Genomic DNA, 19,230 nt, shown 5'->3' with positions numbered 1-19,230 from the left:
AAAAAAAAGACATTTGGAAGAGAAGCTCTTTTCTATGCATTTGCAATGAATGGGACTGAAGCTTTCAGTGACACAAGAGCATTAAAAAAGCATCATGAACGTGGTCAGTATGGTCACATATTTCTGGCTCTGATTCACATAACCATTTTGAATGATTTGTTCACAAATCAGACAGCGATCATTCCACTGAAGGTCACAGATGCAAGTAAATTTTCATCTGAATTCACTTGAAGTGCACTATTTGTAAATGGTCAACAGCGAACCCTTCATTATGATCTACTGTACTGTATGTATCAGTATCTGGTGGATCAGTTCAGAGTACCTTTGTCTTGTCATCTACGACCCTCAGGCCATCCGCAGACACCCAGAGCACCGCTCGCACAGCCTTCTTACCCGCCTGTGTAGACACACACACAACACACAGTGAGAGACGGACGGGAAGAGAGATGCACAAAAAGAGAGTTGATTTTCCCATAAGTTCCCCTTGTTGAGGCCCTTCACCCTCTTCGACTTTCACACAAATGCACTTTCATCTATCAACAACACCTGAAAATAGAGAAAAGTTAAAAACATTGAGTTTTGAGAAGGTTACAGTAGTGTTAGGAGAAGGCTGCATGTTGTATAACGCGAGAAAGAAAGAAACAAACAATAGAAGTGAACCGCTCAAACAAACACACATCCTGATTCGGGGAGCTTTGAGTGTTCATACTTACCCAAGTGTAGAAATTAGCTGTTTCTCACACACACACACACACACACACACACACGTGAAAGACGACAAGATGAGTTCTGAAACTCAATTTGCCCTTTTGCACACACTCTTCTATTGCTCCAGGCATGTTTTAGGAGCAAACTAATCTATCAGTAGGGGGGGGGGGGGAAGAAGTTTACACACTCACACACGTTTGAGCCACAAACATACTCTATGCAAGTACACAAACGCACATTTGAATGCTTGGGCAATGCATCGCATTCGTGCAATCCCATAGCGCACACTTAACATTCAATATTTTATAGCTGTGGTGGTACCAGATCTCAGGACTCGAGAGCAGAGGTTTACCAATATGCTGATTTTACAGATGAACTGGCAAAGTGGGGAAAACTGGTTAAATAAACAATGACTGCAAGTTGTACAGTATAACAGCGCCCTCTAGAGATGAAATTAAACCAGCTGCGGATTGCTATGACAAGTGCCTACACTTTGCATTAGGGAAAAGCCAAGGTTTGTATACAGTACGAGTAATCATTACATAAAGTCATGGTACAATAAAATCAACCATTTAGCACTATTAAATTAATAATAGAGTGCTGAAGTGATGACGTATTTTTATAGGCCAAAACCTGGAAACAATTTGGACTTTAGCACTTCTGTGTCCATCGTCCTGAAGCCAATGAGAAACAGAACAAACTGAGACAGACTAAATTGAGATGAACTGGAGAACAACGGCTCCAAGATGCTTCTAGAAACCTACCTGCAAAGCTACAGTACTGTTTTAGGCACTGTTTTGTGTATAAATGCTGTAAAATGATGATGCAGTCACAACTCATGTCATAAGTAGATTTTCAATTAACTTTATTAAAAATTAAAATCAACATTTGGTGTGAGCATCCTTCGCGTTTTTTTAGCTGCTGAAAATAATAGTGTTCTAATCATTTTGGCCACCCCTATGTATAAATAAAGACTGAAAGAGTTGACAGAAGTTTAATTTATTTCAATCAGTTATTGGACATATTTGACAATTTTAGTAAACGGGTATCTGCAAAATCAGTCGACCTCTTCTCAAGCGGGTGGTGATGTTTCGGTCAAATGTCAGATGTGCTGTTATTCATTCACGTCTTCCATCAAGACAGTAGCTAAACTGAAAGAGAAAATCGACTGCAGAAGAAGTTGACTCTAAAGACTGCTATAGCGCCCTTGCAGCTACACTGAATGCTTCATGATTTGGCATTAAGATTATAAACAGAGGACTGAAGCAACGACTTCAGTAGCTAGAAGCACTTGAGCTCATGTACTTGCATAGAGTATTTTCTGGACGGTACATAAATGCACACAGCAGAACTTACTTTTGCAAAGAAGCCCTTGAAGAACTTTCTGTCCTGGAATGGAGGTTGGTAAGGGGATGTTGGTGGGAGGAAAAGGCAGGAGAGGGTTACAAATGAACTCAGACACAATGTCCTGTGAGTGCGTGTCAGGACGGACTCTGGTTTGATGGGTTTTGGTGGTTAGGAATGACAAAGTGGTGAAGTATGGAGAGGAGAGGAGGGGGAGATCACACCTCTAGCTCACCAATCAGCCGTCAGACTCACCACGTGTGCAGTTTAAGGTTGATGTGTGTGTGTCAATGTTATTGGTGCTGTTACAGTTCTAGGATTATTACTCCACTATGTGAGTTTGATTGCTTCACTACTCTTGAAGGAATAGCTCACCCATGATGAATAATCGCTCACATCCTCATGTTGCTCCAAACCCATATGACGCTCTGACAGATGTTAGGCGAAATGTGTACGCTGCTCTTTTCCATTCAATAAAGGTAGTTGGATGCTGCTGAGCTACAAAAATGAGGAATCATAGAAGAAGTAGACCATGCAACTCATGAGGCTGCAACAGTTTTTTTGATCATCTAACCTCTATTATTTATCACGAATAGTGCCGAGTATGATATGTCTATGACTGATTGTAGAAAAACAAACATAATTTGGGAATTATTGTAATTAATATTTGGAATTGCACGTTAACTTTTGATGAGCTTCTTATGGTTTTACCAGTTTTTATAAATGTAGAGTAGGGCTGCACGATTAATCTAAATTAAAGTAAAATTTTTTACTATACTATTGTGAGTGTATTTGCAATAGGATATAACCGCTCCGGGTGACCACATACAGCGACGATTATTTTGTCCTCCATTGTTGTTTCGGATTTCTCCCTCCTCTCACTACATCGTAATCACGTCACTACTAGAGCAAGCTCCTGATTGGTTAACGCAGCGCGAATATCCGCCAAAGTTCAGATTTTTCAACTTGCGCGATTCGCGCGAATCACACGTTATGCGCGTCAAACGCCCGAAACGCTCAATTCGCACGGCGTCATTCGCGCCGCATCATTTGCGCGAATCTCGCCGCAGGATGTCTATTCGCGTCTTTGCATTGACTTAACATGCATTGACTTAAATCACTTGCGCTTAATGGTGCGTTCACACCGGACGCGACTTGCGCGAATAAATCGCGCTATTCGTGCGTATTTGGACGCGTGAACATTTTGGGTTTACTCGCTTCATTCGCGCGTGAAATTCGCTTCATTCGCGCGTGAAATTCGCTTCATTCGCGCGTGAAATTCACTGCACAACAGACGCGAATTCGCCAGGGGGCACAATGACTGCCACAGAGAGCATATGTATAGAATTTGGCAAATAAAATCAGCCCTTTATGTGCTATGGAAACACTGGACGCATGCATTTCAGCCGAGAATGTAGTTGTTTAAAACTCAAATCTGCGGTTTATTTATAAAAACAGCCCCTATTTGAAAATGTGCTTCGCCGATTTCGGAGCCGTGAGCTCCAGGCGATCACCGGGTGCTCGTGCTCATGTGTCCCGAAGAGAGGAGCATAACCTCGGCTAGTCCTTCTGACATTTGCCGCTGGCTCTGATGTCTCTGTAGTGGATAAACATAAGATATAATTTGTTTTGGGTAAATCTAACAGGTAATCTTTGGTCTATAGTACAGCTCCGGATACAGCTATGATGATTTAGTCCTCTATTGTTGTTTTGATTTCTGCCTCGCTCGTAATCACGTCACTACTAGAGCAAGCTCCTGATTGGTTAGCGCGGCGCGAATATCCGCGCCGCAGGATCGCGCCGCAGGATGTCTATTTGCGTCTTTGCATTGACTTAACATGTAAATCATTCGCGCTTAACGCTTCATTCGCGTCTGGTGTGAACGCACCATAACGCTTCATTCGCGTCTGGTGTGAACGCACCATAACGCTTCATTCGCGTCTGGTGTGAACGCACCATCAGTAAAGCACAGTTCTGTGATCAGTAGTAAATCTCCATCCGAAGAAACTCCAAATACACCCCACAGAAGAAACTCAGGAAATACCGATCGCTGTAGCTGAATAAACAGAAGATTTAACTGCTTTCATTGATTAAACATGACTTATAAACACAACAATATATTATAATTTTCATCACAATAAAGTATATCTATAATGAAATGCTAATCAACATAGCCTTTACTGCTTAGAATACTATGAAATATTGTGTGTCTTAATTATTCTGTGTAAGAAGCCACATCATCTCACAGATGGATGCATTTCAAACACTCGACTGACGTTATGAAGCGAGTATGGAGTAAAAGCATGTTATTAAATGTGGTATTTTCACATGCTTTCAGATGGAGCAGCATTTACTACACAGAGATGTAGTTCACTGACAAACTACGCAAACAGCTTTCATAATCGCAGAACGATATCGTCGATTTCATTATCACGCGATTATATCGTTCTGTGATTTTGCGTAGTTTGTCAATGATCTACGGCTCTGTGTAGTAAATGCTGCTCCATCTGAAAGCAGGTGATGAGATTTACTACTAATCACAGAACCGGCTTTACTGACGAGATACGCATGACTATCACATTCGATTAATCGTGCAGCCCTGATGTAGAGAGTGTGTTAATGTATTTGTTGAATATAATCAATCAGAAAACTAGCAGAGGCACAATAAACCTTGCGATATGAGTTAACATTTTCTTGATTCATGCTCACATCAAAGTGCAATAATTCTGATGAAATGTTATAATAGCGCTTCTAATGTTCCAGCAAAAAGGTCATGATTAGTTTAACCATTATTGTGCAGCATACATGTCCCACTGATTACTTTCATGGTGCTTTTTCAATTTTCTTTTTCTGAGCTCTACAGCTTCTGTCTCGGTTCACTTTCTTTGTATGGAAGAGAGCAGCCTCGACACTCTACTAAATTTCCTCTTTTGTGTTTCATATAAGAAAAAGGCCATACAGGTTTTGGTGAGGGTGAGTAAATCATGGCAGAATTTGATTTTTGGGTGAACTATTCTTTTAAATGAATGGTGTTATGATGTTAGTGATGACAGCAGTTTTGAGTAGTAGTTCATTAGGAGTGCTTCTGATGACCTCACATGGCATCAAAAGAGTCACAAGGAAAGAACTGATCTCAGCTCCGGTGTTCACTACAAACACACACCACAGCTGAGAGAAGAAGAGTGCGATGATCTCAAAATCACTCTTCAGCCACATACACACCAGGCTTATTATAGTCAACTTAAGCTTAAACCATAAAAAAAATAAAACATTTGTGTTACTTGAAAGGAAATAAATGTTAACTGAACTAAAATGAAAAAGCAACGTCTCATTTTCATTTAGTTGATAAAAAAAATATATAAAAAATTTAGCTTCTAAAAAACACAAAAATAACTTTAAAAAAACTAAAATTTACATTAAAAACTAATTTCAAACTATAATAATTTTCAATCATACTAAAGTAACACTGACACACACTGCAGCTAAAAAGCAATCCATTCTGTACACCAGGGGTTTACAAACTTTTTCGTCAGCCGAACCCCTTTGACAAGTTATTTACTTACATTTAAATCATTTAATGGCACATTTGCATGCTTAACTTTAAAAACATTTATTTTTATCAGTTTTAAATTGCAGTAATATTTATAGAACTATTGTTATTATTACACTCAGAAAATTATAAAAAAAAATAATATTACTTTAATTTACAATATTACATTTTTTTCCAAAATATTTTTTTAAATACAAGGTTTTCCAAAAAAAAAAAAAATTTTTTTTTTAATACATTTAAGATTTAACATTTACTCAATTGTATAAACCTGAAACATTTATTTGCAAAAACATGAATTATTTTTATTAATTCACTAATGAAAAACACTCGTAGGCATGCCCTGTACCAACTCACGAACCCCCTGCAATTCCCTCACGAACCACCAGGGGTTCGCAAACCCCACTTTGGGAAACCCTGCTGTACACGCTTCAAAATAAAGGTTCTTTATTAGTATTAATTGCTCCATGAAGAACTTGTAACATCCGTGGAATATTTCCATTCCACAAAATGTTCTTTATAATAATAATAAAAAAAAGTTCTTTAGATTTTAAAACATTCATGACTCAAAAAAAAAGTTCTTGTAAGAACTGTTCGCTCAAAGGTTATTTGGGGAACAAAAAATTGTACGTCTTGCTGCGAAGACCTTTCTTTTTAAGAGTGTACACAGTGTTTGGTTATTTATGGGTATGATGATGCAATCCACTACTGAATTCACAAACCACCCGCATCATGTTTCGTGTTTACAGCTACGTGACTCCAAAGCGTTGCAGCAGTTATTCACTGTCAACCATCGAGTGTGTGTGTGTGTGTGTGTGTGGGGGGGGGTCTGACTGCTGTATTGATAACTGCAGAAATGCATCGTCATTCTCTAAACCTTACAGTGTGTATGTGGCCTTTGTAAAACAAGAAGTGCACCGTTCACCAAGCCTGAGACTCACTTACTCTCATCTACACTGGCTTCACGTCCCTTAACTGAGGTTTGGGTTTCAGTTCAAGTAATCATGACCAGCAAAACCATTATTTACTGAGCCCACATCTTCAGTTAAGGCACAGAAAGAGGTGGAGGTTACATGTTACGAGTTAAAGTTACTGTTTGTTTCCACACGTGTAAGCTCACACACAGCAGTAGAAGGAAAGCGATGCTCATTGGGTTAGAAAAGAGGTTTAAGGGGTCAGAGAGGATCGAGGTGCTTTTAATGGCTCATGTCAACAAACCTGCTTAGAAAAAGAGAACATCATAATGCATTCACTTCAGTACATATGCAAACAGATGGAGGAGGACAGGGGTTTCATGGGTAATAACTGCCACTGATGCTAGACATCTTGAGCAGGGTGGAAAGAACTGACTGTAGACAGATAGAAATACAGGAACTGGAGGTAAATAGAAACAGGAAAGACTAGAGGAAATACACTGAAATATCCTGTTGCTCTTCTTTCTCTCAGAATTAGCCGCATTTCCAGTGTTTGAGAGCTAGTGTTGTCATAACGGTTACTACATAACCGACCCACAAACACAGTGCAGTGTGGTCTTCACCAGTCTTGATTAGTTCTGTGAATATGTTGTAACTTTCCAAGTAATTTAATTAATTTCTTCACGCCATCATGAGCTGGCTGTGAAGGAACATTCAGAAGATAATAATAAACGAGCATGATTCACATCTGGCATTTGTAAATTATTTCATTTCAGAAGAACATGGAAAATGAAGTATTTGAAGTAGCCATGCAGCATGACAAAATAAGGCTGTGTAAACCGAATGCACATTATGCACGTACTGAACTGACTGCAAACAAGTTTCTTATAAATGTTTTGGCTCAGCCTATAGCAGAATGTTTGAAGAAGTTACTATTTAAATGGATTTTATTTCAGCTAGTTGCCATAGCAACATTTATCATTTTCATTTAGTTAACGAAAAAACTAATGAAAATGTGAAAAACAACATGACTAAAACTTGAACTAAAATGAAAATAAAACAAAAAGATAACTGTGCATTACTGTAGGCTCACACATAAAACAGCTTAAAGTGCTTCTAAGATCAGATTAAAAAAAAAATAGTAATAACCTAATTCAAATATCAAATTAAAACTTAAAAATAAATGTATATAAAAATAACAACATTTTCAATATCTTAAAATCCTCACTTAAAAGTTTTGTCTTCACTTGCTTTTTAAAAATGTGAACGCTTGGAGCTCTTCAATTTTAATTGGTAAAAGGTTCCATATTTTTTTCAGACTGGCACTGGAAAACAGGAAGTAACAAGGTAGTCTGTGGCCTCCTAAATTCCAACCGTTAGAGGTCAAAGATCATCAGCAAACACAAACAGCCTGTGCGTGACTTGGGAAGTACATGTGTGCTCTGAAGGTTAAACTAACATACTGGAACCTCACGAAAAGCCCCCCCCCCGTTATATTCTTCATGGATACATAATCCCAACATGCACCATGATGAGTGCAGTGGAGGAAAGAAAAAAAAAAAAAGTGAGGGACTGAAGTGCATTAGATTCCAGAAACACACTTCATAATCACATTTATCATGTTAGGTACAGCTAGCACAGTAACAATAAACAACAAACACAAGTGGATGACATCAATAAAGATGAGCCTCTGCAGAGACATGGACTTCCTGGACACGGATGGCAAGCTTCCAGTGACAGGAAATCTCATTACGTTAGAGAACGCTCCTCACACACACGGGGTCCAGCCACTTGATTTGGTGCTCTGGGTTACAGTGGTGGTAACTTAATTAGTGCTGATAAGTTCTGGAAATAACGAGGTTTGGACTGTCTGAGCGATGGTTTGAATGGGTTGCAGGGTCATGAGAGAGGACTTATCTGTTAAAGCTGCCTCTTTAAAGCTCGTATGTCATTAGTTACGTTCAGTGTGTTTGTGTCTTCATGCAAGAGCCATATGACTCTGACTAGAGCTGCACGATTATTCAAAATAAAAACAAAATCCTGATTTGGCTTAATTTTTATGATCAAATAAGCCGTTTTATTAACATTATTATAAATATTATATAAAAAAAATAATAAAAAAAACAACCTATGTGCTAAATGTTTCCGAGTGAGCTGTGTTCAATTACACGTGCACAACTCAAGAGTTGGTGTTTTCAGCATCTCAGAGCCTCGGTTCACAGTAAATGCTGCTCCACATGAACCCCACCTGCATCTACTCTGAGTTTGAGTTGCTTTAATGTGCATTTGAAAAAACAAATGCCAAAATTATGACATTCTAGTAATGAGAATGTACTAGATTATCAAAAATGAGCTGTTAGGGTTATTTTTATTATTTATGTTCTTTTTTTTTATAGAGCGAAATTTTCGCTAAATTTAGCTAAATGCAGCTTTTCCATGAAATGACAGTGGATGGGAAATCACTGAAAATCATGCTTCGCAAAGCTTGCCAGTTCAGTCACTGCATAGATAAGAGCAGCTTAGACACTTAAACACAAATTTAAATGATGCAATTTTCATTTGTAGGTGAATTCTTGTTTTATTACTCTCTGTGAAAGCAGGTGGGAGTTCATTCACAGAGCACACAGACAAATCTATTTTCTCCACAGCTTAACCTGGGTGGAGGCATGCGAGGCCTTGTCAGCGTGGAAAATAGACCGCGCACTGGACTTCCTTTTCCCTGAAGAATGGAATGTCTTCCGCTGGACGCTGTCGAGACAGGAAGCTCACGCCTGTCCCTCTCCGAGCGGACTGTGCGCTTACGTGTCGAGGTTTGGACAAATGATAAGTTACTCAATAATGTACCTGTTCTCTGCATTCAGAATAATGTCTTCATAAAGAATAAAGTTTTCAAAACAATCACCAAAAAGCTGTGCTGGCATTTCAGCCCAAATGTGATGCTTATTAATTAGCTTTGGATATTATCAATGTTATCAAACCTAGAAACACTTGTATACAGAGACTGCTGTTGCATGTTGGTTTGTGGGCAGGTTATGTAGTAACACAATCAGGAGTGATTCTGAGAGAGCGTCACAAATCCTCCTGACCGAGAACCGGCTCTGGCAAAAGAACCAGCAGCATTTGGGTGGAAATCAGATGAGAGTGCAGTGGAGGGATAGGAGGAAAGTGATACAGGGCTCTACATCTCAGAAGATGATCTCAGAAAAAAAAAAAATGTAAAAATAAAAGAATATATCAGGTTCAAAAGAAAGTTACGCTCAGTTTGGGACGAGTAAGATTTTTAAGGAAGTCTTTTATGCTCATCAAGAGTTTATTTGATCAAATATACAAAAAAAAAAGTAATATTTTGTAATATTACATTTTAAAATGGTTTTCTATTTTAATACATTTTAAATTGCAATTTATTCCTGTGACCCAAGCTGTATTTTCAGCATCATTACTCCAGTCTTCAGTGTCACATGATCCTGATTTATTATCAATTTTGGAAACTGTTGTGCAGCTTAATATTTTTTGGGAACCTGTGATACTTTTTTTCAGGATCCTTGAATAAACATCCTGATGAATATGAAGTTAAAAAGAACCGCATTTACTCAAAATATAAAACTTTTCTAACAATATTTAGATAGTAAAGAGACTATCACTTTTATGCATTTAACACATCCTTACCAAATAAAAGTAGTAATGTCTTTCACAAAATTAAAGGGAAAAAAATGACTGACCCCAAAGTTTGAACAGTAGCATATATTGTTTCAAAAGATTTGGATTTTAAATAAAACGCTGATCTTTTAACTTTCTATTCAAAGAATCCTGAAAAAAAGCATCACAGTGCCTAATGTTACAGTAAGATTTGTTAAGGGACAGGCTGACAATAGTTTTCTGTGTAATCAACATTATGACAAATGCTGTCGACTGAGCTCAACTTCTATTAAACATGAAGCTTTAGTTTTGATGCATGACAGCATGAGCAAGGCCAGCGGAAGAGGAAGAGAGCAGCAGCAGGAGGCAGACACGCTTTAAATAGATCACTTGGTGTCGACTGCAGGAAAGAGGAGTTGTGGTGTGAGCGGAGGAAGACACAGACTGAGGAGACTGTTCAGGTGAAGAACAGGAGATGTCGTCCCAGCACTGGAGATGTGACCGATGAAGGGAGTCTGTGTGCGTTTGTGCACCTACCGTCTTCAATCTTTTGACGGCATCTTCACAGATGTGCATGCCACGAGACTCGTCGACCTCCACGTGCCCCAGATACTACAGACACACACAGAAAAACAGCAGTTTAGCTTTGAAACCGTGACTCAGGGTATCCTGTTTCAACAGGAAGAGGTCATGCAGTCCCATCTATTCCTGCTGGAACTACTGGAGCGGTGGCCGCTGACACTCAATGTGCGGAAACAGCGACGCCCTCCTCTACCCATTGCAGAGCGCTCCGGTAGAAGACATCACTGCGTCTCACCCCTAAAAACTCCTGGGACTGAGGTCAGACCAAGAGGCGGGCAGCTATTGTACTGACAGGAAGTCCTTCCCCTTCCCCTAGTAAAACACACAGACCTCAGGAGCTACTATTGTCAGTTTGTGACATCAGCAGAGTCACATATAAGAGCGGCTAGAGAACCACGAGTCATGTGTGCACCTGCTTATTAACCCTGTAAAGCCTGACATATGAATTAAGAGCCTGTAAAGTAGGGTTAGACCGACATAGTATTGTGTATCGATGATAGTCAGAGATCTCGCCTGTGGCTGATGCCTCTGACAATAGCAAGATGATTATTATTATCAGGCTAGTAATACCATCTAATTAAGGCTTATTTGTTCCATCATATTTCTTTTTCCGTGTTTTTACAATGATGCGCGTTCTATCCAATTGCACACAATTCCGTTGAGTTTATCAATCAGAGATGCAAACAGGTAAGGGAGGAAAAGGCGAGAACGTTGCACGGATCGGGGCCATGCTCCACACAGAATTTCTATTAAAGATATTTTCTGTACATGCTTTGTAGTTTGATAAGGAATTTAAAAAATATTTTTTATTACCTTATATGTCCAAAACATAAATGTTTCACCCAAAAAACATTTTTAACATCATCTTGCAACATTTTACAAAAATCACTGAATACATTTGGTCAAAATCCCATGTTATAAAAGATGAAGTGCTATGCAGGCTATTTAAGACAATATTAGCTGATTAGCTAAATGTTTGCCGTCTCTCGCTTCACCGTTCCCACATCTCAGACCTCAAAAACATGAAATATTACACTTTTTAGACATAGGTTTTGAATTAAAGAATAAAGAAAATACTATTCAAAACTTATTGAAACAACCAGTTTTTTTATTTAAATGAATGAATGATGCATTTATATAGCGCTTTATTGTATATTGCTGTACACCCAAAGCGCTTTACAATCATGTGGGGGTCTCTCCTCAACCACCACCAGTGTGCAGCATCCACTTGGATGATGCGACGGCAGCCACAGCACAACGACACCAGTGTGCTCACCACACACCAGCTACAGGTGGAGAGGAGAGAGAGATATAACCAATCAAGTATATGGGGATTATTAGGAGGCCATGATAGACAAGGGCCAGTAGAGGGAATTTGGCCAGGACACCGGGGTTACACCCCTATTTACCCTTGTACGTGTCCTAACTACACGTGACGCCACGACACGCGATAAAAGGTTTCTTTTCCATGTTAATCAGAGTTTTTGTCCTAACTAGCCACGACGGCGACGTGCGAAATTTCTAATACAGAAACGGTTTCTATTTCCATGACGTCATGACTGGAACAACAATAAACAAACTATGACAGTAGATAATCTAAAGAGATTGTGCTTTATTCAAAGTTAAACGTATCTAATAAAGCAATAAGCCCCGTGAAGCCGTGGTTTACAGTGAATTTATAACAGCTAAGGGGCGTTGTTAGGCACGACGTGAAGTGTAGTGCCTAAAACCCCCTTATAGCGGTTATAAATTCACTGTAAACTACGGCTTCACGGGGCTTATTGTAAACCACGGCTTCACTGCGCTTATTATCAAAACGGTTATTCCATAAACGTAGTAAGGTTTCACAAAATAAAGTGTAATGATATTAATAAAAACAGTATTCTTCCACCAAACAATGTAGTTCCTCAGAAACAGTTGTGGTTGCAACACACAAAGTAAACAAAGGTGTAGGTTTGTAATTTACAACAGTTTCGAACGCGGCTCAACCAATCAGAATCAAGGACCGGAACTATCCGTTTTATAATACGAGTTTAAATATCATATTGTGTGACCTTATAGCCATACTGAAAGCAACAACAGACAGTGTATCTAAGATCTTGAAAATAAATTAAAGCAAAGATGTCGTTAAAACTGTGAACCAGCAAGTGTATTCCATGACGAAGATGTTATCAGTCACTCAATATGTACATTTAATGATGTTAAAAAGTTTAATATTTATGAATTAGTGAAATATGAAATATGAAGTGCACTTCCAGAGAGAGCCCACCCACACACGCTTCTGATTGGCTGTGATATTTGATTGTCGCGTCGCGTCTGGTGTGGAAACCCAAATTGCTTCTCGCTGGAATCTTGTCACGTCGTGTGTAGTTAGGACACGGTGTGATGAGTTCTCATCATTAACAACAAAGGACAGATGTGCGTGCGATGAGAGTATAACAGATGTATTCATCATGCACTGATTATAACGGAAGTGTTTTTTGAAGGGCTAACTGAAGTCAGTTATGGTGTTCTTCGGTAATGTAAATGTTCTTTGCTCCTTTTCGAATAACTGAGGAAATGTAAGCATTATAATTAGTAGCTTACAATGTTTCTATTAAATTGTTACGTTAAATACAAATTCAGCCTTACGTTGGAGTTGGTTCACTTTACTCATAAATAACGAAAAACATTTGAACAATAATATTATGTATCGGCGATCTCACAGGCTGCCGATAGGACGATACTACTGTAAAGTCTAATTTTGTAAAATGGAAAAGTTTGAAACTTTAAATAAAATGTAAAAATATTTGAAACCAAAATAAATATTTAACCAAAAACAAACAAAAAATATATTGAGTTTATATGGCTCATATAGGATAATATAGTGAGAATATAGAGGAAATGCATCTTAATTTTACTCGGGGGTAAAAACAAAGCAAAAATATGCAATTTGGTGCAGATGATTATATATTTATATGGCCAAACAGTAAGATGAAATTCTGATAGCTTGTAATGTAAATCAATGAGATCTTTATCACATTATTGCTGACACTTACATAAAATGATATAAATATCAGTCGTCACTCTATATCTCCATTAATATGTCTTAGTAAGATGATATTTAAATGCTTAGTTTCATGATCAAAAAATAATATAAAATAAATGCTCCTCAAAAGCCTGGTGATCATACTTGAGACTGACATTTGAATATGATTTTTACGTACAGCGAAGCTCATTAAGAGGTTCGATCATTAAAAGGCCTTAGAAATTTGTGTATCAAATATGATACAGTAGGATATATAGGGTTAAATCTAGTTATGTTGGCAAAGGCTTAGTTTACATGGACTGCTGTAATCTGACTATATAAGATAGCGCTAAAGCATTAGATTAACCAAAAAATTACAATTCCGTCATGTAGTTTCAAACCTCTATGACTTTTGTCTGGGGAAACGTATAAGGAGATATTTTTACAATCAAAAAAGTAAATCAGGGCTCGCAAAATCGCTAGCCCGACGTCCCGTGCACATGGTTCTCTTTCTATGAAACCTGTAAACCGCATTCACCGGTTCTAACTCTGTCGTGACATCAGCTCTGTACATCAAAACAAGTACATAAAAGGTTATTTTAACACACTGTCACTTTAAAAACGTGACTATTAGAATGGATCAGAAATGATTTAGATTTATCCAGTGTTCAGATGATTGTGTGATGATCTGGAGTTTGACATTCATGTAGAGAGCTGGCAAATGAGGTTTTAAGGTCTGGTCTCCATCTGACATGGCTTCTAACCTGGCTCTGAAGTAGTTTATGGAGCATGAATGAGAAAAGCAGCTGTCTATAACCACCAGAGCAGCCGTAATAGCCTTAGCCTGTAATAGAACAGAGCAGTGATTTAGCTGGGAAATGGGCACAGAGTTATTCATAGAGCTGCTCTTCTTCAGCAGTCACCGCTTACATGAGTGTGTCCTCAACACTACCAAACCTCTGTGTCAACTGCTCATCACATACGTTCATAAATGTAGGCCTAATGTTAAAACAAAGCCAGGTATCAAAAACTCGATCTTCAGAGTTCAGACTATTTTAGTTAATGATAACTGGCTGTAAGTGTGAAACTTACCAAAAAAATGTGTCTGTTCGAGTGAAAGACGTGAGAGAGAGCTCAATGCAGAGTTCACACGCTCCAGATCTCACTTCTTGCACTTGAATGTTTCAATTGGCAAGGATTAAAATTGTGCAAATGGCAAACTTTAGTGGCCCGATCAAGACAGTAGTTCTGTCAGGATAGTTCGGTCAACTGTCCCGAGTGTCGTTCACACTGACCACGGGCCATCCGGCAGTCCATATTATCAAGCCCTGCATATATTTTGTACAGAATTCATTTGGTTTTGGCAAACATTTTTTGCAAGGCTTTACAACACACATTCTGGGGTTAGTGTTTATTAGATTTTGGCTTTACCTCCATCTGCTTCTAACACACATCTATTCATCAGAGACATCAGTGACCAGCCATACAAAGATGAACTGATTAACACTAGCAATATGCAGAACTACTTTTAACTAATACTTGAATTATGAAGAAAGTCCTGTATAATGGCTATATCATGTCCACCAGACCCTGATCAGACATACTTCATAGGGACATATGAACACTTCATGCGGTCTTTTAATGGTAGAACTGTATATTCAACAAATAGACTAAATAATTATACACTTTTATTCACCAAAACGCTAACACTTTACATATAATGCATTATAATTATTCATAATGTACATTGCAACATTTGATCTTTTCACAAATAACTGTAATCAAAGTCAAAAAGCATACTATTTACAGCTTCCTTGTTTTATCTGAAACTGGTTGTTTGTTTCAATGCATTATTCTTTCTGATGGAACAGATAAGTATTATAATGTTTTATATTTCTGGTTACAATTATTCACAAGATCACAATAATGATAATTATTATTATAATACAAGGTGCTTTACAAAGCATAATTACTGCACTAAAACTTTTCTATTGCATGTAAAAAGAGTAAAGTGATAGCTAATGATCAAAACAACCAATTTCTCTGATGTCATACACCTTAAAAAGCACCTCATGTAACAAAAGCACAAACCATACAAAACACTGACTCACTGTACACACACGCACACACTTCTCATACTGAGCTGTATGGAGTATATTTATGATCAGCAGGAGGAGAAATAAGAGCTCAGATGATGTGAGTGAATCTAGGACACAACACAAAACAAACACGCACACAAAAGACACAGAGACACACACGCGCATGCACACACACATAAAGACACCAACCCGCCACAGGCCACCAATTTACTGTGACCTACACTATGATACGATAAAGCAGACTAAAAGCACAGAGCTCTACAGCAGGAGAGGAGCGCTGATGGTCAGAATGAAGAGGAGTCTTTGGTTTCAGGCTGCTCCCTCTGTGGGATTGTGGGTAAATGTGGTAAATCGGGTACACATCAAAAGCAGGTTAAGGACGGCGTGGACTGTGCAGAACCACTAAAGATTGCAGCCAGTCATTTGCCAACAAAACAAACAAACGCTCTCAACAAAGTTGAATATCAATAACCGTATTGACGGTTATTGCAGTCGTCTTATATTCAGGGTCTCGACTTTGACATGTCAATAATACACCCACAACAATAGGTGGAGCCAAATACGCATAAAATGAGTGTGCCATGGAATATGTAATGTGTCATTTAGTAAAGATCGCTAGTGAAAACACAAGAAAAAGAAAAGCTTACAGCAGCATGAGTCGTGACTTATGTTAGCCTGCTGGGACCAAACTTCCTCTGTAAGTGATTCTCAAATATAAGACAGTACCCAGATTTGAAGACTACAATAAGATTTCACTTCTACTGCTAATAAAATTTTGGCAGGCTACTATGAGATGGATCGACTGAATGTTATATAATTCAGATGGGCTACCTGTTATTTTTATGGTATATCAAAGAGTGTTTATTTTTAAATGCCATTGTTGGTACATTTTACCAGTATTTATTTACAATGCTTTCAAAACAAAAATAGGAAAAATATGCATTATGAAAATAATTTAAGAAAAAATGTGTTTTACACACACACACACACAGACAGACAGACAGACAGACAGACAGACAGACAGACAGACAAAAAAAAAAAAAAAAAAATAGATTTTGTTTTCAAAAAGCCTTTTTCCAAAAGGAAAAATCATCTGGAAAAAGGGGGGGTCGTCTTATAATCAGGGTCGTCTTATATTCGGGTCAATACGGTACTTTTATTTTTATTTACTTTTTTTTTTTTGCATCTCTTTGCAACTTCTATAAAATCAAAAATAACTGAAAACTAAACTTGCTAAATCAACCATTCTGACCCGTGTCTAGTTTAATAACATTTGAGACAACTTGACTCAACTTATTTTAATTTCACAAATAAATTAACACTGCATGTCTATATATAACAAACCCATACAATCTCAAAATAAATCATGTAACAAATTATTTTACTTATCAGGCACACATTAAACAATGACATACATATATATCCAGTGCCCTCCAAAAGTATTGGAACAGTGAAACAATTCCTTTATTTTTGCTGTAGACTGTAAACTTTTGGGTTTGACATGAAGGATGGGTGGGTTCAAACAAAAGGTGCTATCTTCTAAGTTGTGTATCAGATCCAGATGAAATAAAAGCTGAAATGTTAATCTCTCATCTCATATTCATCTTTTGATGTCAAACCCAAATGTTTACAGTCTATAGCAAAAATAAAGGAATTGTTTCACTGTTCCAATACATTTGGAGGGCACTGTTTTCAAGTAAAAAAAAAATACATTAGGCCCTATTGCAATTTGTGCTTTTCCCATCTACAATTTTAGGACTTCTTGAATGAAAATATTAAGGTTTTTGTTATACCATTTAAGATATTTAAGATTGACAATTAGTTTTTTTGATAAAACTACATTTAAGACATTGACCCCCGGTTTCACAGACAAGGCTTAAGCCTGGTCCTAGACTAAATTGTAAGTCTGAGCTGTTTCGACAAAGAAACTTGCACTGACTGATCTTAAAATATAACAGTGCCTTTGTTTTGTCTCGAGATGCACCCAGTGATGTTTTTTTCTAAGCACGTTTATAATTTTCTAATTGTTTAAATGTCCTAATAGAACTATGATCTAATCCTGGCTTAGTCTAAGCCCTGTCTGTGAAACCGGGCCTAAGACTTTTTAAGGACCTGCAGAATCCCTGGTGGCACATTTAGCCCTTTTTTTTACATTTTTACATAGAGAACCGTGTGCGAGGAGCCAGTTCTTAGAAAATGTAAAATACTTTCAGGTTAAAATCATATTTATAGCAAAGGTCACATGTGACCTGCAAAGATAACAGAAGAACTCTTATTTTAATGCGTTTTTAATTTTAACTCTTATTTTAGCGCGTTTAAGCTTTGTAAACACGCTAACCGAGCAAGTTACAGAAACAATAACGATAAGGACATTCTCCAACCAGAAACCGTGGGTGGACAGAACAATCCGTGCTACGGTTAACACACGCACTGTCGCTTACAACGAGGCTCTTCTGACCGGGAATATGAGCGAGTACAATGCATCGTGCTATGCTCTCCGACACGCAGTAAGAGTAAACACCGATACAGAGAGAGAATTGAGTCTCATTTTCAGCGCAATGACTCTCGACGGATGTGGCAGGGACTGAGGACCATCTGTGCCTTCGGAAACAAATCCTCCGCGGAGGTGAGAGCAGATCCGTTGCTGGCCGACGAGTTAAACATCATCTACGGCCGCTTCGATTGCAACGGTGGCGGCGCATCTCTGCTGACCAGCGCGTCAGGAAGCAGCGGGCAGAGCAGCGGTGATCCTGTAATCACCGTGTTGGAGGATGAGGTTCAGAGGGTACTAAAGAAAGTGAACATCAGGAAAGCAGCCGGACCTGATGGGATAACCGGCCGTGTTCTGAGGTCCTGCGCTGATCAGCTCACTGATTAGTTCACGTCTATCTTTAATGAGTCCCTTGCTACCTCCGTGGTTCCCACTTTATTTAAAAAATCCGTAATAATCCCTGTGCCTAAGAACAATAAACCCTCTTGCCTGAATGACTATCGCCCAGTTGCCCTCACATCTATAGTCATGAAGGTTTTTGAGAGACTTGTAAAGAGCCACATTTGCTCCTCCACACCTGATACTTTGGACCCTCTTCAGTTTGCCTATCGCCCAAATAGATCCACTGACGATGCCATCTCTCACGTCCTCCACTCTTCCCTCACACACTTGCACAGCAACAATGGGAATTATGTAAGGCTGCTATTCATTGACTATAGCTCAGCTTTCAACACTATAGTCCCCATCAAGCTGGCCTCTAAACTCACAGACCTCGGCCTAAACCCCTCACTCTGTGACTGGATTCAAGACTTCCTCACCAGCAGACCTCAAGTGGTGAAAGTTGGCCAGTTCACCTCAAACTCCATCACCCTGAACATAGGAGCCCCACAGGGCTGTGTCCT

General features: G+C 38.5%; 1 protein-coding gene across 9 annotated transcripts in view; it reads right to left on the bottom strand.

Moving 5' to 3' along the window:
• Positions 1-19,230, bottom strand: part of LOC306886697 (protein numb homolog) — a 71,782-nt gene that overhangs the window by 15,616 nt on the left and 36,936 nt on the right. For 5 of the 9 annotated variants that reach the window (XM_079444019.1, XM_079444016.1, XM_079444020.1 and 2 more), the window contains exons 3-5: positions 10,687-10,761; positions 2,065-2,097; positions 323-397 (exon numbers count right to left, since the gene is read on the bottom strand). In XM_079444019.1, coding sequence (XP_079300145.1) covers positions 323-397; positions 2,065-2,097; positions 10,687-10,761 — 183 coding nt within the window. The remainder of the gene's footprint in view (positions 1-322; positions 398-2,064; positions 2,098-10,686; positions 10,762-19,230) is intronic. The other 4 variants (XM_079444021.1, XM_079444018.1, XM_079444022.1 and 1 more) reach the window with 1 other exon arrangement.

Source organism: Barbus barbus (genome assembly GCF_936440315.1).
Source record: "Barbus barbus genome assembly, chromosome: 20".
NCBI classification, from domain to species: Eukaryota; Metazoa; Chordata; class Actinopteri; order Cypriniformes; family Cyprinidae; genus Barbus; species Barbus barbus.
This window is presented reverse-complemented; position numbering and strand designations above follow the sequence as displayed.